At 42.8% G+C, this 25,274-nt stretch overlaps 1 protein-coding gene across 4 annotated transcripts in view; it reads left to right on the top strand.

Annotated features, from left to right (window-relative positions):
* Window positions 1–25,274, top strand: part of LOC102691386 (WD repeat-containing protein 7) — a 213,404-nt gene that overhangs the window by 2,841 nt on the left and 185,289 nt on the right. For 2 of the 4 annotated variants that reach the window (XM_069187376.1, XM_069187374.1), the window contains exons 2-13: window positions 5,782–5,953; window positions 6,591–6,697; window positions 7,367–7,445; window positions 7,888–8,062; window positions 8,597–8,673; window positions 9,967–10,086; window positions 10,830–10,975; window positions 11,785–11,887; window positions 12,293–12,418; window positions 16,267–16,414; window positions 18,208–18,456; window positions 19,933–20,153. In XM_069187376.1, coding sequence (XP_069043477.1) covers window positions 5,795–5,953; window positions 6,591–6,697; window positions 7,367–7,445; window positions 7,888–8,062; window positions 8,597–8,673; window positions 9,967–10,086; window positions 10,830–10,975; window positions 11,785–11,887; window positions 12,293–12,418; window positions 16,267–16,414; window positions 18,208–18,456; window positions 19,933–20,153 — 1,710 coding nt within the window. In that variant the 5' untranslated portion in view covers window positions 5,782–5,794. The remainder of the gene's footprint in view (window positions 1–5,781; window positions 5,954–6,590; window positions 6,698–7,366; window positions 7,446–7,887; window positions 8,063–8,596; window positions 8,674–9,966; window positions 10,087–10,829; window positions 10,976–11,784; window positions 11,888–12,292; window positions 12,419–16,266; window positions 16,415–18,207; window positions 18,457–19,932; window positions 20,154–25,274) is intronic. The other 2 variants (XM_069187378.1, XM_069187377.1) reach the window with 1 other exon arrangement.

Raw genomic sequence — 25,274 nt, 5'->3', positions numbered from 1 at the left:
CTCTGGGCCTGCTAACGTATTGATTATGCTAAAAGCCTGTGGATAGATTGGTGCCCGAGTTTGGTAATTGTGTAGTGTGGACGAGCAGTCAAAAGCAGACGTCCTGTGTGCCTTCTAAGCCTTATTTCTTTGTCCTGGGTGTTTGGGGAAAATCTAAACTGCATTCAGGATGACTTTTTCAATTTGCGAAAAGTTGAAGAAAATGTTTCAGAAGCTTCGTAAGTCTTCTGTGAAACAACTTGAGGCACCAAGGTAAGGTACATATGTTTAGGTTTTTCTCATGACCCTGAAAACACCTTTGTGCTTAGTTCTACAGCCCCGAGTTTGTGCAAGCATATGTTAAACTGAGAGCACTCTGGCTCGCCTAATTTTGTCACACTTTAGTATTTTTAACTGTATTATTGCTCCATTTTTACTTTTAATTTGGTGTATTTTAAGTGATATAATGTGTGTAGCTGATTACGCTTTGTATTTAGATTATATGACAGACTGATTTTGGATAGTGGGTGCAGGCTGTATTTTGTCAGTCCGAACAACAGCAGTACGACGAAAGATTCAGTAGAAATTTGCTGTGCCTGTTAAATGTATTATTTTAGTAAATACATAATTATATTGCTTGTCAGTTGCTCAAGCCTTGGCCTAATCAGAAATCAGATTAGGTTTTATTATATTGTACTTGTGATTCTTTTTTATTTACTTTTATTGGCTCATCTTTGAAGTCAAATAGCTTTTTATTAGAAGCGAAACTCTTTTATTTATGAAAGGAGATCAGATCCTTTACTTCTGCAGGACTGCTGAATACCCCATTGTGGGCTCTGGGTGGGGACAATAATCCTACTGTCATGAAGCTTTGTGTGCAGGTATAGAACAGGTAAAAGAACAGAAGAATGAAGTAAATAGGCTGTTTGGAATAGAAATAGATGTGTAAACAGTGAAAACAGATTGTTACATTGCAGTTTCAGATGCAAAAGCAATTGAACAGCATGACTGTTTCTAGCTTCCTCTTCTATGGGGACACTGCATTAGTCAAAGTTTACAGGACTTAAGCATGGGCAGACACAAAGGAGAAAATGAGGAAGACCAGACTTCAGGAAGTATTTTAATTCTGGATGGATGATGGTGCACTACTAGCAGGGCAGATCTGCTTTTTACTTTTGATACTGCCAGAGGACAAGCTCTGAGAAGTAACAAAAAACAAGTTAGTTCACTGCAGACAATATTGACAGCCTAAATACATGAATAGAAATTAACTGTTAAATCTTGTTTGTCATGAATGATGTCGGGGTCTGTATTCTAGCAATTGCATGGTTCAAACAAAACAGGTTTTGTGATTCAATTATCAGTTCTGCTTTATTAATTTGTCTTGTTGTTTTTAAAGTAATGACAACATGTTATAATTAACAATAACAGAAACAACATGGAACCACTTTGTCCAGTAAAAAGTAGAATTATGGAACTGTTATGAAGCCCTTTTTAGAGGAAGATTACACTTTCTTTAATGAGTAATGCATAACTGATTTGTCGATTTGAATTAGCCCATTTATTTTCCCCCAGACGGTCAAGTGTACTGTCACTCTATAAAAGCACTGGTTTCCTTTTGATGTTGTATTTCAATGAATTATGCTCTCCCTTTCTCAAGAAAATATCTAAGCACTTCAGAGCTGTAATAGAGCATAAAGGCAGCTAGTTCTGTTTCTAACCATAAATATTTCTTATTATCAGTCTAATTCCTTTGAAATGGTCATTTTAAAACTGTTTACATACTAAACTACCAAGGAGCAAAAAGATGTTTTTATCCCGAGGTTATCAAAATTCCATGCAAGTTGTATCAGTTCAATGCTGTGAAAACAGTAGCCTGATTGTGTGATAAGAGGCAAATCAATAGGTGGGTTACATAACTTTGTAGTGCAGATAGTGTTTTTTTTGTAAGTGAATGTAATGAAGGAGTATTTGTGTTTGTATGCTTATTCCATTGAAGTAAGACAAAAGGCCAGTGAGATAATGGATTATCAATAGAGCAACAATAATCCCACCGGCTGGTGGAATTTGGGAAAAAAAAAGCATTTTATTAATACAGTCCGACCGTAGTAAAATATCTCTGCCCTATGTACTGTTAGGTTCTTTTATCTTGTTTCAGAAGAAAGCCAATCTAAAGTATTTCATTTCTGATTAAAACTGAAAAAGCTTTTGGTTTACTTTCAGACAGGAAAGGAAAAATGCCCTTCTTTTGTGTAACTTGAGGCAGCATTGTTTTCTGTGTTCTAGACAGCTGGGTTGCGGTGTTTCACTTGGGAGCAGAGGGGCAGTCTGTTAATTAGTCTTTATTTTATAAAGCAAATTTTAGATTAAAAAAATGTTCGTAAAAACAGAAGCTGGCAGCGGTGGGGCTCTGGGTTCAGTTCCAGATAACAGGTACTATCGGGGTGGAGTTCGCATGTTCTCCCCAGGTGTGTGTGGCTTTACCCAAGCTGCTCTGTTTTTTCCCCATAGTCCAAAGATATACTGCTAGGTTAACTAGCTTCTGGGACAATTGGTCCTGGTGTCAGTGTGTGTGTGTTTCTGTCTGCGTATAACCTGTGATGGACTGGTGTCCCATCCAGGGTGTGTCCCGACGTGCGCCTGTTGCTTGCCAGGACAGTCTCCAGCTCCCCCATGACCTTCTACTTGGGGAAAACCACTTAGAAGATGAATGTATGGTGGAACGATGTGTTATGTTATGACTTAAAACAAATGCATAAAACCACGCAAATCTAGGTTAAAAAAATACGAGCTGCAGAACTGTGCACATACTGACGTTTAGCTCCAGCAGGGAGGACAGGACAGTAATCCAGTCTGGGCATGGCAAAAGCAAATGCTGGTTTCTCCCCAGCAGGCATTCACAGTACAGGACAGAGCTGTGAAATTTCCCTCACCTCCTCTTGTGGTGATGATGTGAGCATGCATCGCTGATGTCAAAGCAAGATCGGAAATGACTCCCTGGTGTTTTATTTTGCCACAGCTCTCATTTTGAACTCCCTCAGTGGCAATGGTTGGATTTTGGGGGTGGTTTTATCTGATGCCTAACATCGGCCGTACGAGTTGTGCACTTGGTGGTAGCCACTTCAAAGTCAGATTTAGATTGCAAGTGAAGCAAAATATTTTCAACCCAGAGATAAAAATGTACCTCAATTCATCTAAGAATATGGCCAAGTATAGAGCCCGAGGGAACTCCAGTGGAGACCTGCCTGCTAATATGTCTGACCCCCCCCCACCGTAGAGACGATCCCATAAAGGTAAGACTCTCACCAAGTGCAGCCTTGTAGAACCAGAGATGTCAAGTAATCCTCCACACAGCTCGCAGTGTCCAATGGCCTCTCAAGGCCAGACATAGCGACCAATCTGCTCTGTGGTTTCCATCTGCTGCTGAAGCGAATGGGTTAGTGCTGTCGTGACCGCATCGAGGAAGCATGCCTAATGTATTTCCTGAACTTTATTTTCCTGGAAAAGACGGTTCATGTTTCTGTACAGATCAAAGGCTGAAAGTTAAATCTATGGGGTGGACAGCGCCTGGTCTTGTGTAGTAAGTGTGCAGAATCGTCTTTATCGATTGCCTAATACATGTCCGCTTCCCTGAAGAGTATCAATTGTTCTGATTGGTCATGCGTGAGTGAGTACAGTTCCTGTCAGTCCAGCCACAGCAACAAACGGGCAAGTCTGATGTTAATGAAATTGTCGTCTGTTGACGGCACATAGTCTCATATCAGAAAGGTGTGCTGTTCACAGCTGTTGCTCAATGGATTATTGAAATCTTGCCTGTCCCCATGAAACATAAGTGTGGATTAAGGGATTTAGGGAATTCAGCAGGGTTTCTCATCGCCAGGATTTTTAACAGAAGGGATTCATAGGCTGTCAGGAACTCTTTGAACACTGCTGCTATACAGTCAGCTTCTTGAGGCTTACTTCAATGCATTTGTCAAGGGTTCTAAATAGTTTTCTATCAGAAATACCACAAGTAAAGGATACGATCCCATATGCCCACAGATATGAACGTTTCTACCAAACTGTTCATAGAAGAGACAACTGAAGTTTTTTTAAATGTCCTATCTTGCAGTTTTTGGTGAATAAATTTGGTTGGAGTGTTTACGTATGTTTTTTTTCTTCTCTCATAGCAAAAACACAAGCTTGGCAACATTCACTATGTATTTTTGTAATAGCTCATCCCACTAAGCCCCCTTACCTATATCTGATTAATCTTCATGAGTGCCACCTTATTAATGTAAATGCTGTGGAGCAGCAGTGAAAACACAGCAGAACAGGTTCATAACACTAGAATATTTTTTTGTGGGACAGTTACAAGCACTGTGCTGTAGCTTTGTTAATATCAAAACAGAACATTTTTAAGATTAAGGAGGGATCCATGTTTATTTTAGCCAATTACTATAAGTTACACTTCTTTAACATAGAGTCATTGCATTTGTACTTTAATTATCATATTCAGTGGGTACAGAAAGTCACCACTCCCTTCAAAATGTTCACCTTTTATTGCCCTAAAACCCAGAAAGATGACCAATAAAACCATACTTTTTCCAGTTTTATTTACAAATTGTACCTTGCAACATCCAAGCTAAAAAAGAAAGCAAAATTTCTGGAAAAAAAATTAAAAAGTAGAATAACTGGGTTGGATAAGAGAATACCCCCTTAATTAATACTTGGTGGAAGCACCTTTTGCTTGAATTACAGCTTTGAGTCTGTTTGGATAGATCTCTGCCAGCTTTGCACACCTAGAGGGAGGAATATTTGCCCATTCCTCCTTAAAGAATTGTTGTAATTACACAACAGGACAACACAGTCACCTCTGTGCTTTACTGTAGGAATGGTGTTCTTTGGAAGGTAAGATGTATTGGGTTTTGGCCAGACGTATAGATTTGGATTCTGGCCAAAATTCGATTTCGGTCTCATCTGACCACAGCACCTTTTGCCTCTTGGCCACAGAATCTTTAAGGTGCTTTTTAGGAAAACATAAAGGAGGCTTGATGGCTTCTTGCCACCCTCCTATACGGGCCAGATACGTGGAGCGCTTGTGATATTGTTGTCACATGCACACATGCTCTCCCGCCCACTGTGAGCTGGTGTGTGGTGAGCGTTCTGGCGCACTATGGCTGCTGTCATCATCATGTTTTTTTGCCAGCAGCCATATCACCCTGCAACTCACAACTGGCAGCCCACTGAAGCTCAGCAGGTGTGAGCCTGACCAGTACCTAGCTGGGAGACCTCCTGGGAAAGCTAAGGCTGCTGTTGGAAGAGGTGTTAGTGAGGTCAGCAGGGGGGCCCTCACCCTGCGGTCCATGTGGGTCCTAATGCCCCAGTCTCGTGACGGGGACACTATACTGTAAAAAGGTGCCTTCCTTCGGATGAGACGTAAAACAGAGGTCCTGACTCTCTGTGGTCATTAAAAATCCCGGGGTGTTTCTCGAAAAGAGTAGGGGTGTAACCCCGGTGTCCTGACCAAATTTCCTATTGGCCCTTATCAATCATGGCCTCCTTATAATCCCCATCTATGAATTGGCTTCATTACTCTGCTCTCCTCCCCACTGATAGCTGATGTGTGGTGAGTGTACTAGCACACTATGGCTGCCGTCGCATCATCCAGGTAGGGCTACACATTGGTGGTGGAGGGGAGTCCCCATGACCTGTAAAGCACTTTGAGTGCATATGTACAGAAAAGTGCGATGTAAGTGTTTGGACTGTTTATTTTTTTATTATTATAATTATTATTATTGAAACATATCCTTGTCTTCCCAGGCCTAGAGAGAACATGGCAGGAAACAGCCTGGTGCTCCCGATCGTTCTGTGGGGCCGCCACGCCCCCACGCACTGCATCTCCAGCCTGCTGGTCATGGATGACCTGTCCACCATTGTCACCGGCTGCCACGATGGGCAGATCTGCCTCTGGGACCTGACCGCTGAGCTGGAAGTGAGTCTGCCGTGTTTCAGGACATCGCAGTCAGGGGTTTTCAAACTCGGTTATAGGGTCTGTTTCAATAATACAATTAACAGTAGGAGGCACTGTTGTTAAGTGAATGACAGGAGTGCAGCTGGATTATATGACACATAGCAAAATCACGTAGTGAAAAGCATTGATAACGTCAGCCCAGAGGCCGTCAGAATGAAGTGAAAGAAGATCCAGAGAAGGCAGGAGGGAACTATGTGGAACTGCGTTTAAAACTGAGAGCAGTAGGCACTTCTTTATGCAGAGACGTGGGAGTGTGGAACAAAATTACCCAGCCGTGTTGTCCAAGACTTGGCTTTTTTTAATGATACAGCTAGATAAGATCCCTGTTTCAATTAGCTACTGATTACAGCACAGGCTAATTGGGTCGAATGGTCTACTCTCATTTGTGCCCATTCTTATTAACATCTTACTTGGTTTCCCGAATGCACCTTTCATCCTCAACACTCTCCAAAGCCGTGTGCTGCATTTCTTTTTTGTTGCCAAATCACACAGCCTTAGAGTCAATAACACATTTTAGTAGTTGTAGGGAAATGTAAGTGTAGGCGAATGTCCTCTTTAATTCAGAACAGTGTTTTACCCTCATCTTGCGTGCCCACAGATCACTCCGAGAGCCCTGCTGTTTGGCCACATGGCTTCCATCACATGTCTGTCCAAGGCCAGCTCAGGCAGTGACAAGCAGTACATTGTTAGTGCCTCTGAGAGTGGGTGAGTACGAGCAGCCTCCCATGAAGATCCAAGATGTCACCTGGTTAGCCAGAGATCTTAACAGCTCTTGCATTTCCAAACTATTTCCTCCGGTTTTGTCCTTTTAAATAAGGACTTTTAGTCAGCAGTTCCTCAGATGTATTGCATTCAAAAGATGAGGGCAACAACCTTCCTTTTTTTGTCACAGTCAGCTCTGTAACTGAATTACTTGGCACTCACTTGGGTTGATTAGGCACTGATTTTATTTAGCTTCAAGCCTTACTGCTAAACCTTAATTCTGATCTCACCCTTCACCTCAGCTCATCTACTTCCCCTGCCTAAAACAAACCCTCACAACTTAATCCTATCAGATAAAGATCACCTTGAAGTTAAGGAGATAAGTTGAGGAGTGTGTTATATGAACTGCATGGGTTGTGCCTGTGTATCAAGGTAAAAACATTCATTTGGAATGCTTTTGTCTTGTAATTGTTGATGAATTGCTTAAACACCAGGTCTGGCCTTCATTTGTGAAGGATTAAAGAGGGTTTCCCTGCTGCCATCTTGTAGTTGTGCCTGAACGCAACTGTGAGAAGACAATAATCTTCGCCTGTTGCCTCTTGGCCTCTTGTCTTGCTTAGAAAATGCCATGTGCAAGAAACTGTCTCGTTGTGCTCCTCTGTCTCCATGCAGGGAGATGTGCCTGTGGGATGTCAGTGATGGGAGGTGCATCGAGTTTACGAAGCTGGCCTGTGCCCACACTGGAATACAGGTAAAGATCATGGGAACACCTGCGTCTTCTTTGTGAAGGGCAGATTCAGCTCATTCGGCTAAAGTGGAAAATCTTTGATGGAGATTTACCCGAAGAGCAGTTTTCCCAAAGTCGATTCAGTCCACTTATTATTTAGTAGTTTTCAGTTGTGGGTGCATTGTCTGGTAAGTGGTTTGGTAAACGGATTGTAAACTGATCTTTTATCTAAAAAAAAATTGAATGATGGTGTACTCCAATACAGAAAGCACATCGCTGTGTTACTCCCCTGCGATAGTAATTTTATGAGCAGATAAGTGAATGCTTGTGTGGATGAAAATGATATCGCACATCGTCACTAAATCAAGCTGGCTGTTGTACGTTGAGCCGCAGTCAGTTTGAAGGAGATTCCTAATGGGTTGATTGTGCACTGCATGTCTAATCAGTTTCTTTTTGCGCTTTCTAGTTTTATCAGTTCACCATTGGTACCCAGCGGGAGGGAAGACTCTTATGTATCGGGCATTATCCGGAAATCCTTGTCATGGATGCCACCAGCCTGGAGGTCCTCTACTCCTTGGTGTCCAAGATAGCTCCCGACTGGATTAGCTCGATGAGCATTATCCGTTCTCATCGGACACAGGGTGAGTCGTAGTCTCCTACTGGGCCGCTGTGCAAATCCCAGGCTTGATGGGAATACAAGATAAGCATCTTATAGCTCTTAACGTGGGACGCTGAGGAGCAAATGCCAGTAGTGATGTTTAAGGGCTCTTGGTTTTCCTCCACTGCCTCATGGGTGTATGTTAGATGCATGTAAAAAGAGTCCTAAAAAATGAGGGGCGTGACAGTAGGTTCTATGCATGCCAGCTGATGAACCGCTGGATTTTGAATTCTGAAACGCCGGGTAAAGGAATGAAAACTTCCACTAGCGTTCAGTAATGCTGTCTCGATCATCATTCAAGGAAACTAAGGGGGAGAGCATTGATCTGAAATGATGTTTTTTTTGGTAAGATTTATTGTTGTTAAACGAGGCTAAAAAACACAATCATAACTACTTCATAAACGCCACACAGCATGATTAGAACTACATGCCCGACGATCACACATCAAAATAAGATTTCATAAACATGCCAGGACCTCTGTTACTGAGTGTGTTTCCTTTCCTCTTTGTTCTGCAGAGGATACAGTTGTGGCTGTTTCAGTGACTGGAATATTAAAAGTCTGGATCATTACCGCTGATGTCAGTCGAATGCAGGTATGAAACTAGCAGTGAAGTAAGAACAAGGGCGAGATCTCTCTAAAACTAGCAAACTAGTCTTTGCAATAGCATTTTCAGAATTGCATATGGAAAAATATTTAAAAGGCCTACTTAAAGGTCCCCGTAATAGAGAACTGTTTTACAAATATTTTGAAAGTTTAACGTCAGGTAATAGGGTGGCATGGCGGTGCAGCAGTTCGCATGGCTGCCTTGCATTGCTGGGGCCCAGGGTGTGATTCCTGGGGTGCTACAGTACCTGCATAGAGTTTGCCTGGTCTCCATGTGTTTGTGTGGGTTTGCTCGGGGTGCTGCAGTATACTGATTTTTTTTTTTCTTATAAAATATACTTTATTTGGGAAAAAAAACACATCTCAAAAAGAAAACATCTCACACAGTAACACTCCACAAATTCAAACAACGGCGGAACGGCGGTGATTGTCCGTTATCAATCCATGCAAGGGTGGGCGGATTTGCGCTATTATGCTGCAGTATACTGATAGGCTATTTGGCTGCATGGAAGATGGACCCTGCTGTGAGCGTGTGCGTGGCGGTGTTTGTCTGTGTGAGCTCTGTGACTGGACTTCAGTCCAGGGTGTGTCCTGCCTTGAGCCTGTTGCTTGCCGGGATTTCTGGGATTTCTAACTGTGTTGGGTAAAGCAGTTTGAAAATGGATGGGTGGAGCTTAAGGTAGCAATACATTTTTGGTGCATTACTTATGTCTTCAGCGCTTCCAGAAATGCATCACAGGGGCTCAGGTGATCAGAGGATGGTAGATTGATTAGAGGAGAGGATGTAATCATAAGGCAAAAATGATTGTTAAATCTGTAATGGACAGTTAGGACCCTGAGTTGAATGCTGATTATATTATTTATAGTTAATTAGCAGCACTGCTACCTTTTTTGCTAGCTTTTTAAGCCGGGCAGTGTTGCAGTTATGAAAATAAAAACACACTTTTTTTTTCTCCATCTGCCGCTAAACTTCATGGATGCATCGTTTTTAATTTATATTTGTCCATTCTCAGTTTGAATGATCTTTTCTTGTTACTCTGAAGATATCAGTTGAATATGAATGCAGTTTTTACAACCGAATGCAGTTGATATCTTTTAAGAGCAAGAAACTAGATAGCTCTCAAAGCAAGCTACTACTATTCATGCATGTCTGACAAATGACTTGAAGAATACTCTTGCTTCTTAAGTGAGGCCTTTTGATGAGATATAGAGCTGTAATGAGCTAGAGCTATAATGGTTTTATAATGTTGAAGAATGACCTCACCTGTTGGTTCTATTCTAGGTCACTGATCCAGTCTTTGAAGAGGAATCCAAACCCATTTACTGCCAGAGCTGTCAGAGCATTTCCTTCTGTGCTTTTACCCAGCGATCTTTACTGGTGGTCTGCTCTAAATACTGGAGAGTAGGTGGACTTTTGGACAACGTTGAAAATGCAAATACACACACACACAAATAATCTCCTTGCACATTACAAAGAAAACCAGTTGAATATATTGCTGGTATTGGTGGACTTGTGGTTGGCAGTCCTCTGACTGGAATTGATATTTCAGTATGGAGACAAGGATGATTGTGCTGAAAGTGGAGCCATCTTTCAGCTGCAGTACTGACTGCTTGAACAGTAATGATCACAGGGCACAGTATAGGTACTAAATGCAGAATTATTACTTCCGTTCTAGTTTTCTAAGCAAAATGAGTTTACAGACTCATTAATATTAGGATAGAAGTGGTATAATCTGGACTGTAAGAATTCATTATCGTACTGCATCTCAACTTTTAGGTAATCTATGAAATAATTTCGACTATACTGTGCCAAAAATAATGTTTCGTTTTTAATGTATTTCTTCCTCTAGCATTTACACAAGTAATGTTGCCCATGACTTTTCACATCCGCTTTGTTCAATGCTTAATCAAACCAAACAATATGATTTTTTTCTTAGCCTAAGTGATCCACGAACAGCTACAGTCATATATGTTAAACGTATTATTAGGTGTCTCAACAGACTTGCAGGATGGTGATTTTTCTTGTTGTTTGCTAACTCCATGAGTCATGCTGTTGTGGAGGATCCCTTGACTCTGGTGGTGTAAGTATGCACTGTTAGATTTTCTTTTCAAGGCCATGTTCTTCAGCCTGTGCTACTTTTCCAGGTGTTTGATGCTGGAGACTATTCCCTCCTATGCTCTGTGCCCAGTGAGAATGAACAGTCCTGGACAGGGGGAGATTTCATCACTGCAGACAAGGTCATTATATGGACAGAAGAAGGAAGCAGCTACATCTACAAGCTCCCAGCAAGGTACACGGGATTATTACATTTTTAGAGGAGGACACTCAATGACAATCAAAGCCCAGCCGCATACTACAAATTAATTGATCAGTAGTGGAACCATACGTGACATGCCTATGTACATTTGCCATTCTATAACTCTTTAGAAGTGGTTTGATTCTGGGCTGTTTTAGTGGTTAGGCAGTTGAGATGAGGGCAGGCTCGACCCTGGGTCCCGGATACCAGCATCATGGGCTGCAGAAGACCCTGATGTTAAACAGCCTCTCGCATCCTGCAAAGGGACACATCTAAACCAAGTGACATACCCTGAATAGGCTGTTATACAATAGCTCAAACACAACACAACCTCCCTCCCGCCTTAAAATGTAAACTACTTTGTATGCAACCACCTTTTATATATCAGGATTTATATGTTCAATATATTTATTTAATTTTATGTTATACCTTAGCATGGGTGATGTACTGTATATGCAGTCCATCTGAGATAATATCTGCACCTTGCTATGCTACTTTATAAATCTCAAGGACAACAATTTTAACAATGGCATACTGAATATATTTTCCTCCAGTTAAAAATAAGTTGCACTAAATAAAAGTTCATGCAAGTTTGAATTAAAAAAAAAAAGGTTTTTAATGGAGTTTGACTTGGAGTCATTATGGGCTGCAGACAGTGAACAGCATGAGGAATGGGGAGTTCTCTTTGGCTCTTCTGGGGCTTTGGAGATAAGAAGGACTACAGTTTCACTGTCCCCTCTGCCTCTCTCCTCTGTTAAAGAAGGTGAACACTGGGCTGCCATTTGTGTCAATGTGTTTTTCAGCTGTCTCCCTGCCAGCGAGTCCTTCCGCAGCGACGTGGGGAAGACTGCAGAGAGCTCCACCCCCCCTCTCCTGTACAGCACTGTGGGCAGGACAGACAAACAGGTCGCTTATCACTCACCAGCAGCCTTGCTGTACTTGGGAGGCACATAGCGTGACATCAACCTTAACGTTGACTAGAAATGTGCTGCTGATAAATGCTTTCTATGTACAGCTATGGCTGAGAGGCCGAAATAACCTTTTTTATAATATTACTCATCTTCAGTAAATGGGAAAGGCATTGTCAAACTAGGCAGTATAAACATGAAAGAGAATTTCCATTTCTGGTGATAAGGTTTGTTGATGATGCTGATATAGTTTTTTTTTTTGTTTCACCCTCCGTTTCAGATGTGGATTTCTTTTTTTGTGATGGTCTATTAATTTGTTCTGTGACATGATTGTGTTTGTTTTTTGTTTTGTTTCATACTTGCCATTTGTTATCCTTCTGTGCACGGGGGCGCCCCCCTGCAGGCAGAGCAGGGGTGTGTCGGGGAGGCCACTGTCCAGGTGTCACTGGACCACGTCTCTGCCCCTGAGGCAGCCTGGGAGCACTGCTGTCCTCAGCTGCTCTTCCACGCCAGGCCTGTAGAGCCACCAGTAAGAGTGCCCACTGGCAGTGTGCAGGGAAATCCAGTGAAAGTGGTGCTTGGGGCATCTGGAGACTCTTGGGTGTCCACTCTCGGTTTATGGGTATCGCCATTCATTTTTCAAGTCCGTTTGGCTGGAGGGGAGACCACCCTGATTCTGGAGCTGGGTTTCCCTGTACGAAGACCTGCCTTTCTTCAGATGCCCTGTCAGACCTTTTCTTGGTTATTCCCGTAAAAGTGCTATCTCCCCGCTGGTCCATCTCTTCCCTCTGCCTGGGCTGGTTCCTTACTCATCCCGCTGCAGTGCTCACAGGAATAGTTCTGGAGGTTTGGTTTCATGAAATTCTGGCATCGAGCACATCAGCGGTAATACCTTGGTGTTTGTAACTTCAGAGAATAATATAAGAATCTTTCTTATTCCACAATAACACCACATTCATGGTAGAGTTATTCCTAAAATACTGGACTCCTTAGAACTTAATTTTTTCTATCCAAATAATTGCCAGGTATTAAAAAGATCTTTTAAAAAAAAAAACAGTTGCGAAAATAATTCAACTACAGACGAATGACTGTATCTTAACTTTTCTTCTCATCCCTCATTGACCTGCAGCTGGTCTGTGGTTTCTTATGATAACTTAAAGAACCACTCTCAGCCCTGCTGTTTCAAAATTAGACTCTGTGTATATATACACGCCTTTCATTTATAGGAGTTGTAAATTATTGTGAAAAAATCACAAAATCAATAAATGGAGGACTTCGCAAGTTTGTGGTATTTAGGTATAGTACTATTTATGTGAAAACAGCCAGATTGTTCTGTAATTGTTCCAAATCGCACAAAGCAGCTGAAGTTTTCAGCATGCATATGCAAGTATTAAAATTGAGAAGCAGTTCACATTGGAATGAAAACAATTTTCAGCACTGTTTATCTTCATTTCTCATAAAACTGTTTGCCAGCAGACTTCAGTTTTACAAGTTGGGCATCACCCAAAAGGTCGGCCGGTGAGATTGAAAGTTGGCACTCACTGGGCAGAACTGGTGGATGTGTGTGGTGGAAGTGAGGAACCAGTCTGGCCTGTATCTTTGTGTGAGGCTCTTTAATTAAACCCCTTGCTCCCTGTTTAGAATAACACCACGTCTGTTTCTGCATGTAGGTTTCTACTTGAAAATTCCTAACCAGGTGTTTTCGTCTTGCACCTTCAATGTGAAGTGTTCTGTTGGCAGCAGAAGCTTTTATTGTTTATTTTGTTTATTATTTGAAATGCTTTCTTTCAGGAAAGCTGAGTGTTCTCTAGTCAGCTTTCTTAAAGTCTTGGTACTCAAGTGCATAAAGCTGAGGAATTCACTCTTTGTTTTGGGGTTTTCTGGTCTCGGATAACTCTTCTATTTCATTGGAGTTGTTCCCAGTCTGTAGTATACAGGAAGTACAGGTGAATGTATCAACTAATTTCTCTGGGTGCCCTTTGGAAAATAGGTCAGTGTAACTTGCTATTTAATGTAAACCACACATTGCAGTACAGGATTTGTTTTCTGCTTGCCACTTGATTGCAGCTTTAGCAGCAGTTTCCATCTTGTGGCCAGGCCTCAGACATTAACCATGAGTGGGGCTGGTCAGTATGGGGATTTGAGACCTCTAGGCAAAACCAGGTTGCTGTTGCATTTTAGGTATTGGCGGCAGTCTTCCTTCTAGACTAAACCAGTATGAGTTACTTTGACTTGGATGAAACATAAAGATCCTGACTGCTTGATCATTAAAGATCCTGTAGCACTGTTCATAGGTGTTGGCATGTTAACCATTGTATTCTGGCTAAAACAGCATTTTACCTTGTTTTTATTTCTGGTAGCGTTATTCATGGTATCTCTCTCTGTATTTAAAAATTACACCCTTTGTGACCCTTTAAGGTGATAACCACATTAATGCTTAGGTACCCTAGTTACTTTTATCATTGTATGAAAGGAAGCAGTTTTCTGAGTGGGGCAAAAGACAGGAGTTCAGTTTTCCTACTATTGTCTTATTTTCAGCATCCGTAAATAAACAGAAATGGAAGTGCAAAGCACAGATTTGATCCCATGGTAGAGAAAAATGATGGGAGTCTGGAGTGTGCAAAAGCCTCATGCTGTGGGGCTGATTCTGTGCCTACTGGTCAGATTCTAACAGGACTGCTTGCATCTTGGACAGATATCGTAGCAACTAGCACTCAATGTTATCAAAATGTTTTTTACGCTGTTGGAAAAACAGTGAGGTTTTCATGGAAGGATCTATTTCCATCAGTTTTTGAATTGGTTAGTAACACTGTGGAGCAGTTGTGTTGAGAATGTACTCTGCTGTGACGGTTCCTTTGGCTTTTCTGCTTGCAAAAAAAAAATTGTGGACAAGAGCTTTTCTGTTGATCGTTCTATAGTTTAAAGTTTTCAATAGTATTACTACAGAATCATGTACAGCAGTACATTTTATGATGATTTACTATTTTGATAATGGAGAATTGGTTTAGACACCCATTTTGAATGCTAATGTTACTGCATGTCACAAGGTCCTCTTTTTTTGTCTTATTTTAAAACTTGTGATGAATGAAATATATTTGATGCATTTTTCTGATTAGAGTTATAGAAATACAAGCCTCCAGTGAACCTTGTGAGGAAGTGTGGTTGCAGACTTGGTCTGGACGAGTTTGAGTGTTTTGGTCGCTTCAGAATGTAAACACAAATCTTATTTGCACTGTTGTGACAGGCTCTGGTTCATCCTAAAATAGTATTCCAACACAAAAGTCCTGTAAAGAATGAGCAACATTATGCTTGGTGGCATGCTCTTTCTGTCCTAAACTTTTTAATGGAGAAAAGTATTTGTATTCCAATTCTCCTCTGTTTTTAGTCTCGGTTGATGTTTCTGGATATTAACCCCTTTCTGCATGGGTTTGGATTACTGTGTGGTGTGCCAGTGGTTCTGCTTTGTAGAATAGTTGAAATGTGACCTTTGGAACAAACTGATTTGTGGTCCTGCTTCAATATAATACAATCCTAGGTTATGAAGATGCATCTTGTAGCTACCTGCAATGCTTCACTTCTTAGCCACAAGAAGATAAACCTTTTAATAAAGTAATATTGCATTCGTAAAAAAACATCAGTGCAGACTTTCCCTAACTCTCACTGTCACCATTTTTTAGTGATCTTGTCACTGAAGTTCAAGGATTTGCTAAAATGTTCTTAACACTCCTCATTTCTAGTCCCGAACTGGAAATGTGAAGTGAACTGAATATGAGCCCTCCAGTCACCTTGATGTAAGAGCAGTCCCACAGACTATCACTCCTCAGGCTGTTTCGTTCTCATCCAGATACTATTACACAAGCTTCTCCTATCAGGGCTTAACACTGACACTTCAGACAAGGTTCAGAGGACTTTTTAGCTTAAAAAGTCTTTTCATGGACAGTGAAGCAACGCTCTTCAGACGGTGAGCAAAGCTATGCTCAAGACAAGTAGCAGTGTGTTCATGGCTGGTAGGATTATCAGGGTTTGTGCCCTATTTAGAGAAATTTAGAATCTTCCATCGTAGGATATCCAAGGTATTGATGTTTGACAAAAACTTGGTCAAAGCGGACAAAGAAGGTAAAATCTCTTGCCCACAAAATATATTTTTTCTAGTAACAAGACGGGATACGAGTGCAATCCACTTCTTACTTCCAAATTCTAGTTCTTATGGGGTCAAGTAGAAGGAGAAAAAGCAGCCAGACCAAGTTTTTTCTTGTCGTTCTTTAAAACGAGCATCCTTGCCTTGCTCGTTTTTCCATCATTATCGATCCTGTTAACAAGCGGTAGGTGTATTCATCTTATTCGTCTGTTGAGATAGTTTTTTATTTGCGTTTTCAGCTTCTCATCTGCCCCCCGGTCACCCGCTTCTTCTCCGGCCGAAGGGAGCCCTTTCACAAGCTGCTGGTGCAGGGGAACTCGGCGGGCCGCCTGTCTCTCTGGAGTGTCCCCGCTGCATCTGAGCCGCAGCCCGGGTCCGGCGCCGCAGGTATCTCGCCTCACCGCGCTACTCCTCCGCCTGACGCGTCACGAACCCAGGCTCCCGTCGGTCCTGCGCGGGTTTGTGCTTTATTACGACGCTCTCTGGTTCAAAATCCTTTCTAAATGGGGGGTTCAGATGCGTTTACAGGTTTTCAAGGTGTCTTTAAAGCAGCAACGCCTGAACGGGCGAAGCCGCGAAAAGAGGTTTCGGTTCGTTAGGAGGCGAGTTGGAATGAAAATGTACAGACACCCTGGCCGTAATGGCTCTCCATGAAGATGATTGCTCATCCCTGGCCCTGTACCAAACAGTATCTAAAGAAATTGCCATTCCTTATGAACAGAGGGATGGGAATCGACAGAAGAACTCCTGGACCAGAATTGGAGACTCCTGTGCTAGACACTACTTGTAGGATCAAGCTTATTAGCACTTGACTGTCCTCTGTGAGTTGGCTGATTTAATTCCATGTGTTATGAACATCGGTACACAAGGACTTCCAAAGTGGACTGATAAGAAAATCCCAAACTGGCAACAGAAAGGTTTGCCAAGAATTTGTTTTTGTGAGTTTTATGGGTTTTATTTAGATACTGATATTTTGATAACATAAATGCCAGGGATTTATAAAATATAAAGCTTACTTTTTAAAATCCCATTAGATTACTTCTCAGAAATATTTTCCTTAAAGTAAGATTTTTGTTTTTCAGCCTTTGTTAGGGAGAAGGAATCAGTAAGTATTTTTCTCGCATGTATGTATATATTTTATGTATTTTTCTAAATATTTACCAGTAACAGGTACATACATTTCAGTAGTTCAGTAGAAGTAATGCATTTTAAACCAGCTCTGCTCGGTGCAGATGCACTCATGTCCACTAGATGGCGAAAGAGGCCATTGTTTTAGCAGATCGGCCTCTCCTTGATGAAGGCCTGGCGAAAACCTGCTGGTTAGTTCACGCTTGCACATTTTTCCTCATGAACTTTGATGCCTCCTAATGTTTTATGTGCTACTGTATATTTGAATTCATTTTTATGATGTTTGTTTTTTTCAGTACTGTTAAAAAAACATATGCAGAAATGTCATGTCAGATCATCGGCGGTTTACTGTAATATGCACATCTTAATTGTCCCAGTGATTTTTAAACAGTATGAACTATGCTACAGGTTTTACTGCTTCTCAAAAATTTGTTTTATACTGTAGAAAATCTATTCTGATCTTTAGCTTGTGAAGTCCCTAAAATATCCTAATTTTATCTAAAAAAATCTGAATAATACCCTGTCCTTTCAACTTATTACCTTAAAACAGAATTGGACTTGTGTGTCCCTGAGTCAATTTCAATATGGGAAAATTAGAAATTGCTTCACATTGAGTCACAGAACAGGCTTGCAGAGACTTGATTTGAAAATGGCATTTTTAAAAAGACAGGGAAGCAATTTTAATTCTGACAGTGAAGGGTTTATTTGTTTAGTCAGTCAGCTTGCAGTTTATATGACTTTTCCCGACAGTTTTTTCGTATCTGACCGCCTGGATTACATGGTGGTCAGGTTGGGTAAATCTGTAAGAATTGTAAAGGCGGTGGAGGCGCCATCTAGTGGTTTTTCTGCAGCACTGCAGTCTCTGTTGCCTGAATCAAAAACTGAGTCAAAAGAACACCAAAATCTAAAATGCCCCCTACAGCGATCTTTTATTCCAGAAGGGTTTGTATTATCCAGTGCGGCTACGTCTGTCGTGTGGGTGCGAGAATGGGGGAAGGGAGGGGAGACGGAGCGTTTGAACTCCGAACTCGCGCGTCTTTCCCTTTTCCCAGAGCTGGCGGTGTCCTCTTCCGTCAGCCTCCAGGAGGCCTTCGACAAGCTGAGCCCCGAGCCGGCCGGCATCATCGACCAGCTGAGCGGGCTGCCGGGCTCCGAGGCCGTGCTCAAGGTGACGGCCACCGTGTACATCCCCTCCCAGGGGCGCCTGGTGTGCGGGCGCGAGGACGGCAGCATCGTGCTGGTCCCCGCCACGCAGACCGCCATCGTCCAGCTGCTGCAGGGGGAGCACATGCTGCGCCGCGGTGAGGAGGGGGGCAGAGAGACGGCGCGCGGGGGGGGGAGGGCGGTCCGTACCAACGCCCCTCGTATTTTGGCGAAATCTAGAATTGTAGGCTAAAGGAGATAGCTTACGTACTGTCCGAGCTAATGCTAGTAAAAGGCGAACCAGGGGGCCTGAGTGGAAACTGTGGAAGTGCAGTTAAATCAAAACACAGGAGGCCCCTTCTGTACACTAAGGGTTGTGGGAGTCTGGAACAAAATGCCTGGCTTCCTGCGAGAACCGGCAGGATTCTCACTGCTCACTGCCAAACGTGCCAAATGGTAACCAACTTCATGTACTGACTGTGATCCCTGCTGTGAATGGCCAGAACTTAATCAGTGCTGACAGCAAAAGTAAAAGTACGTCCCTCCCTGTGTGCCCTGAGAATTTGGATGTACAGCATGTCAGTGTTATTTTTGGTTGGTTTGAACTACATTGGTTAAGGCATTGAGGACAACTGTTTAGGACCAGCTATGTTATATACTGCTTCAATTTAATCTTTTAATAATTTATAGTAAAATACATTTTTGTCAATACGATATTTCCTAATCAAGCCCCTCAAAACCTCAGTAAATTGGGATATACAGTGTTGAAAAATTGCGTTGGTATCTAGTACTTAGCAAAAGTCCACACTGCTTCAAGTGGGAACTAGTTAGAAAATTACAATTTGAACTCGTTTACACCATGTTAACTGCCATGTCTGCTTTTTCCAGAGGCTTTTCTTTTTTTTTCTAATACTGCTCAAATATTGCAAAGCATCTGATCCTTGTAGGGGATGCTCCTTTATCGTTGAGTAGGGTATATATGACTGTGGGGCGGAGCGGTGGCTCTCTGGCTAAGGATCTGCGCCTGTGGCTGGAAGGTTGCCGGTTCGATTCCCGTGGCCCCTGAGCGAGGCCCTTAACCCCGGCTGCTCCAGGGCCGCTGTACAATGGCTGACCCTGCGCTCTGACCCCCAGCTTCTCTCCCTGCCTGTGTGTCTGTGTCTCATGGAGAGCAAGCTGGGCTATGCGAAAAGACAAATTCCTAATGCAAGAAAATTGTAAATGGCCAATAAAGTGATCTTATCTTTTATATTGTGAATGTAAATGTTCTTTACAGATTTTGTTCTTTAGTAGGGGTGTCCTGGCCAAATTTCCCCCTGACCTTTACCAATCATGACCTAATAATCCCCATCTATGAATTGGCTTCATCACTCTGTTAGCCGACGTGTGGTGAGCATACAGCTTTGGCTGCTGTCACACCATGCAGGTGGGTACTAAATTGGTGGTGGTGGAGGAGAGTTCCCATTACCTATAAAGCACTTTCAGTGTTTTTTCAGTGTCCAGGAAAGAGCCATATAAGTGTAAGGATTTTTTTATCCCCGTTTCACACCTGTGGACATGTTGGAGCCGTGTCGGGTTGCCATGGCGGCGCGTGGCGAGGAGGTCACGGGCTTGTTTCCCCTCTTGCCCTGCAGGGTGGCCACCACACCGCATCCTGCGAGGGCACCGCAACAAGGTGACCTGCCTGCTGTACCCTCACCAGGCCTCCCCGCGCTACGACCAGCGCGCTCTGGTCTCGGGGGGGGTGGACTTCTCCGTCATCGTGTGGGACATCTTCACCGGGGAGATGAAGCACATCTTCTGCGTCCACGGCGGGGAGATCACCCAGCTTCTCGTTCCCCCGGAGAACTGCAGCGTGAGTTTTCTTCCCTTGCCCTCCCCACCCCGCCCCCCCTGCGGGTTTTCCTCCTGGTTTCTGCCCCGTTGGACGAAAGCTTTAAGGAGGAGAGCCCCGGGATTCTTGGCAGACCTTTGTCTGGTGTGTTTTGATGCAGTGCCAAGGTGCTTTACCGACGCCGAGTCAGATAACTGATCCGCGGTTTGATCAGTCATGAAACGTTTGCTTCGAGCAGGGCCCTGTTCCATTGCAGGCGGCTGGAGTTGAAAAGGCCATGCACTCCCAGTGGCTTATTTTCAAAAGAGCCCTTTACCTAAACACTTCACAATACCTCCTCCCTTGATCATCGTTGCGTGTGGGGAAAATGTGTTCTTGATCCGACGTGTCTGTTCAAATAAGATGCTCATTTGGAGTGCAGCTGGAGTCTAAAACTTGTTACCTGACTGTTGCCAATTTTTCCCCGCACGCCGATTCGCCGTCGCTGATGGTACATGGGATTGATCGGTCCAGGGTACTTCTGGCTTCTTGCGGGAGCTTGCAGTGTGATTTTAATTGCGTCGGTCTGACGATGCATCCGTGGCATGCTGATAAGACCGGATTTGTGCTGGAGGCCTGAGCGGTCCAAATCGGAATGAGTCACCCCGAGTGGGATGTTGGCTCGGCGAAAATTAATTTCCCTGCTCAGTCCCAGAAACCATCCTGGTTTCCCTGGGTAGGAGTGCGTCATGTATTTGGTACCTCCTCCTCCCAAGAAAACCTCTGCCTTGAATTGATTGACAGAAGCAATATTGGTGTCCATTACCCGGAGTAGTACAAACTGTAAATAAACCTGCCTGAGAATTACTTTGGATTTAATGACCTGCTTAGTTATGCTGCTGGTTTATAGCATATCAATACTTGTACTTAAGGACTGGAGCATTTAATTGATATGTGAGAGGAGGCTGGATACTATATCTGTTGAAATCTATAGTACCCAAGTGCTTAGTATACCTATGCCTAGGAGCTCTTCTCCATAACTGACCACATTACTGTTGATTAAATCATAAAACCACTTTTTTGGCAGATCAATAGTTCAACTTTGTGACCCCTTGACTCGCTGTCCTGCATTGGAATGCTGACTGAAGCACCACCCCGTTATCGTTTAGTTACAGAAACACGGGCCTTTTCATCATTGATTAGCGTTATCTTTTTTTTGTTGTTGTTTTGTTTTGTTTCGGAGGGGAGGGGTGACATTCTCATTGTTACAAGCTTTAATCTAGCTCATTCCTCAGCTCTCCGATCAGATGGACTGCCATAGTCCTCGAGTTCCTGGGTGGAAGAACATGAGAGTGTTGACGAGCAAGAGAAGGCCATCTGGCCCATCTAACCCCATGTGGTCACCTGGAGGTGTTAGAGTTGAACAGTTAACCCAGGGCTTTCTTGAACAAAGAGCTGGTATCAGCTTCAGCGATATGGTTGGGAAGTTCGTTCCAGCTCCCACAGCCTTTTTGTGTAAAGAAAATGTGCCTCCTGTCCTCACTGAAGGAAAAAAATTGAAGAGCAGTGGTCCTATCACTGATCCCATTTGATACTCCACTGATTACATCCTCCCATTTTCAGAATCTGCCCCGATTTTCTACTGTTTTTTTATCCATTCATTCCAGTATCTTCCAATAGCCCTTATTTTTCCCATTTTGTGTAGTAGTGCCGCCATCAAGTGAACATCCCACAGTTTCTTCTTGACACAGTCTGAGTGCTGTTCACTCCCAACAACTCTTTAGCAGGTCAGCCTCTACCTTAATGTAATCTAGGATTCAGTGCAAGGACAAATTTTCATCCATTCTGAATATTCATGCTGGAATGAATCTTCATATCCAGAAATTAATTTCTATTTATAAGTTCAAGTAAATTCATTATACTCATACACAGGTATATGGTATAATGAACTGCTATTTTGCTAGCTCTCAGATGGTAAGTAGTACAAAAAATAACAATACAATTGGGGGACCCCAGTGTTCAGAGTTAGTGTGCTGGAGGTGTGGTTTCCAAGCCTTACAGCCTGGGATCTGCCCGTCGGGAAGTCCAGAATCCAGTTGCAGATGGTGGTGTTGAGACCCAGTGCACTGGGTTGCTTGACTAGTTTCTCTGGAATGATGGTGTTAAAAGCTTAGCTGAAGTCGATGAATAGTAGTCTTGCGTATGTGTTCTTTTTATCCAGATGGGATAGGGCAGTGTGTATGGCAATGGAGATTGCGTCATCTGTGGATCTGTTGGACCGGTAGGCGAATTGGTATGGGTCCAGTGTGTTTGGAATGGTGTCCTTAATAAATACTTTCACATTGGTTTGCTAGTTTTCTTTCCATTCCATGATGAATTCTTTCTCAACAGCTTAGCTTGGAAATTATTTTTTTCTGTGAAAGTATGAAAGGGTAAATATTTCATTTCAGAATTCCCGCTTGAGAGTACATATTTCACATAAAATATTTATCCTTGGATAGAAGAATTTCAGCATGACAGATTCCTCTCACACCAGCTGGGGCTGTGATTGCTGTCATGTTTGTGGCACTGAAGGTTTTCTTGATTTATGATGATCAGGACAGGAGAGGTCTATTTGCACAGATCTGAGACAATCTTGCCTCTTATTTCTGTAGGTTCTCAGAGTGAAGAGGTCAGATGTATCATTTTCAGTAAAGAGTGTGGGGGAATCGACTTTTTGACTAACACCGAAGACAGAGATTTACTGTAGAACCCACAAGGTTGACGAAATAGGCAGCAGTGAGGACCTGAAGACCACCTCCCAGTTGTCCCTTGTTTGTGTTTTTAGCTTGTTATCCTTGATTAAAATTATGGCTTTTAGGTCATGATAAATCTTCATGCAGCACGAATGTATTAACTGAAAGGTTTTCATTCATATCACCATTTTTTGGGCCTTACCAAGATGCTGGCGCTTAAAGTATGATGCATGTTTCTTACAATCCATAGACCCGATGCAGTACAATATGTATCTTGTAAAACAAATATATCTTTTTTACACTGAAGGTACCCTTAATGAAAACCTGGCTGCTACAAGAGGTAAACCCATTCTGAAAAAAAAAACTAATTTGTCACCTAGGGTCTCGGTAAAGTATTGAACATTAACCTTCATGTAAAGTAACTGAAATAAGCTTTCTGGATGTTTGCAATTGCAATTGCAATTGATCAGTCAGAGAAAATTCCATCTTGGGGCGGAAAGTGGCTCTGTGACTAAGGATCTGTGCCTGTGGCCGGAAGGTTGCCGGTTCAAATCCCGTGGCCTGCAGAGGAATCCTAATCTGTTGGGCCCCAGAGCAAGGCCCTTAACCCCAACTGCTCCAGGGGCTCTGTACAATGGCTGACCCTGCGCTCTGACCCCAAGCTTCTCTCCTTGTTTGTGTGTCTGTGTGTCTCATGGAGAGCAAGCTGGGGTATGCGAAAAGACAAATTCCTAATGTAAGAAATTGTATATGGCCAATAAAGTGATCTCTCTCTATCTTATCTTGGTCATAGTACTGACAGTACTGTGCATCTGCAATGAGTAGTTCAGGTGGGTAGCTGCGTCAATGAGTGCCATTTAGCTAAAGTAGAGCTGATGTTATACACTGTGAAACACAATGTCTACAGTTGTTCTTTGCTGTTCCTTGAAAGACTTTAGACTATTTTGCCTCTCATCTCTCTCGGATTTTCATAATGTCTTTCGGCGAATGCGGTTTGGTGTCCACCAGGGCTCTGTCTTGGGACCCTTGCTGTTCAGTGAGCTGTTGTGTGTAGACACCCTTGCTTTCACTCAGTAACATGGTCAGGAAATTTGAGCTTGGCTTTTGCTTCATGCTGGTGGTTCTTTCGTCTAGACTTATGACACGGCAGGTGATTGTCACCCATCATGCATCCATACATTTTCTAGCCTGCTTTACCGTGGGGGAGCTGGAGCCCGTCCCGGCAAGCAAAGCAGGACACACCCTGGATCGCAGTCTTATCACACCTTTGATAGCAACTTTATCGCACTGTTAAGAATCTCACTGTCTTTCTTGATAATGGGCTGTTACTTGATTTTCACATTAAATCTGTATGTACTGTATTGCATTCTGTCACCTGAGGAACATTTCTAAGATCTGTGTGAAGAGGAAGGAGGAACATGCTAGTTCATCCTTTCCTAAGCTCCTGTCTTGGTTACTGTAACTTCATTGCTGGTTTGCCTGATTCTGTTTGTTCACTGTGCAGGTTATTGACCACCCCGCTGCTGGGGGTCTTTACTTGGGTTGCTTGTGAGATTTGGAGTTGATTTCAAGGTGGCTGTAATAATATATAAAGTGCTTCATGGGTCAGGGCCCTGCTATTCACATCGGTGTAGAATTTCTTGCAGATCTGAAAACGCGGATTTCCTTGCTCCTACCCACTGTCGCCTGCAGGAGCCCCTGTTAACTTACAGCCAGCGTCGGAAACGCTGCGCTTTGAGAAATTCGGTTTGGAAACCGGACGGTTCAAATGCGCTTCTGTGCAAATGCCTTTTAACCGTATTTGCTTTTTAAATTGATCTGCGTTTTACAGTTTTGAATTGCACTCTGGGGTGCTTTGGTATTAAGGTCACTAAATACAGGACTAAATTATTATTTTATGTAAAACCCATGCATTGCTCATACCCATAAAGTAATTGAGTAGTGTAAATGCCTGTAACATAGTCGCTATGCATCCAGACTATTTAATGGGGATTTGCTGGAATTACAGCAGAACATGCAATATTATATCATGCAACCACTTGTAACTGCTTCACAACAGTGTGCTTTTTACAATGAGTAGCAGAGTGCTGTTCTGATTAAGCACGTTACACATGACCTCATTAAGCTGAAAGTCCCCCTGTGATGCTGATAAAATGCTGAGAGAGAGATGTATTCAGTCTCGCGCGGTGCCGGAGCTCCTTGCTGTTCTGCTTCCCTGCAGCCACTGAAGTGTTTCTTCCTGGTCAAGGATTCTGGTGCTGGTGGAACACCGCCTGTCACTGGAGGTTGCAGTTTCAATTTAGATGCTGTTCAGATCTCCACAGAGTTTCTCTTTTTTTTTTCCCTCTATCCTCTTCCACTGTACAGTATTATCATCAGGTGCTAATGATTAATGTTGAATGCTCACACGTTGATCCTCATCACTAGA

The sequence above is a fragment of the Lepisosteus oculatus genome, chromosome 3 (genome assembly GCF_040954835.1).
Source record: "Lepisosteus oculatus isolate fLepOcu1 chromosome 3, fLepOcu1.hap2, whole genome shotgun sequence".
Taxonomy (NCBI): Eukaryota; Metazoa; Chordata; class Actinopteri; order Semionotiformes; family Lepisosteidae; genus Lepisosteus; species Lepisosteus oculatus.
This window is presented reverse-complemented; position numbering and strand designations above follow the sequence as displayed.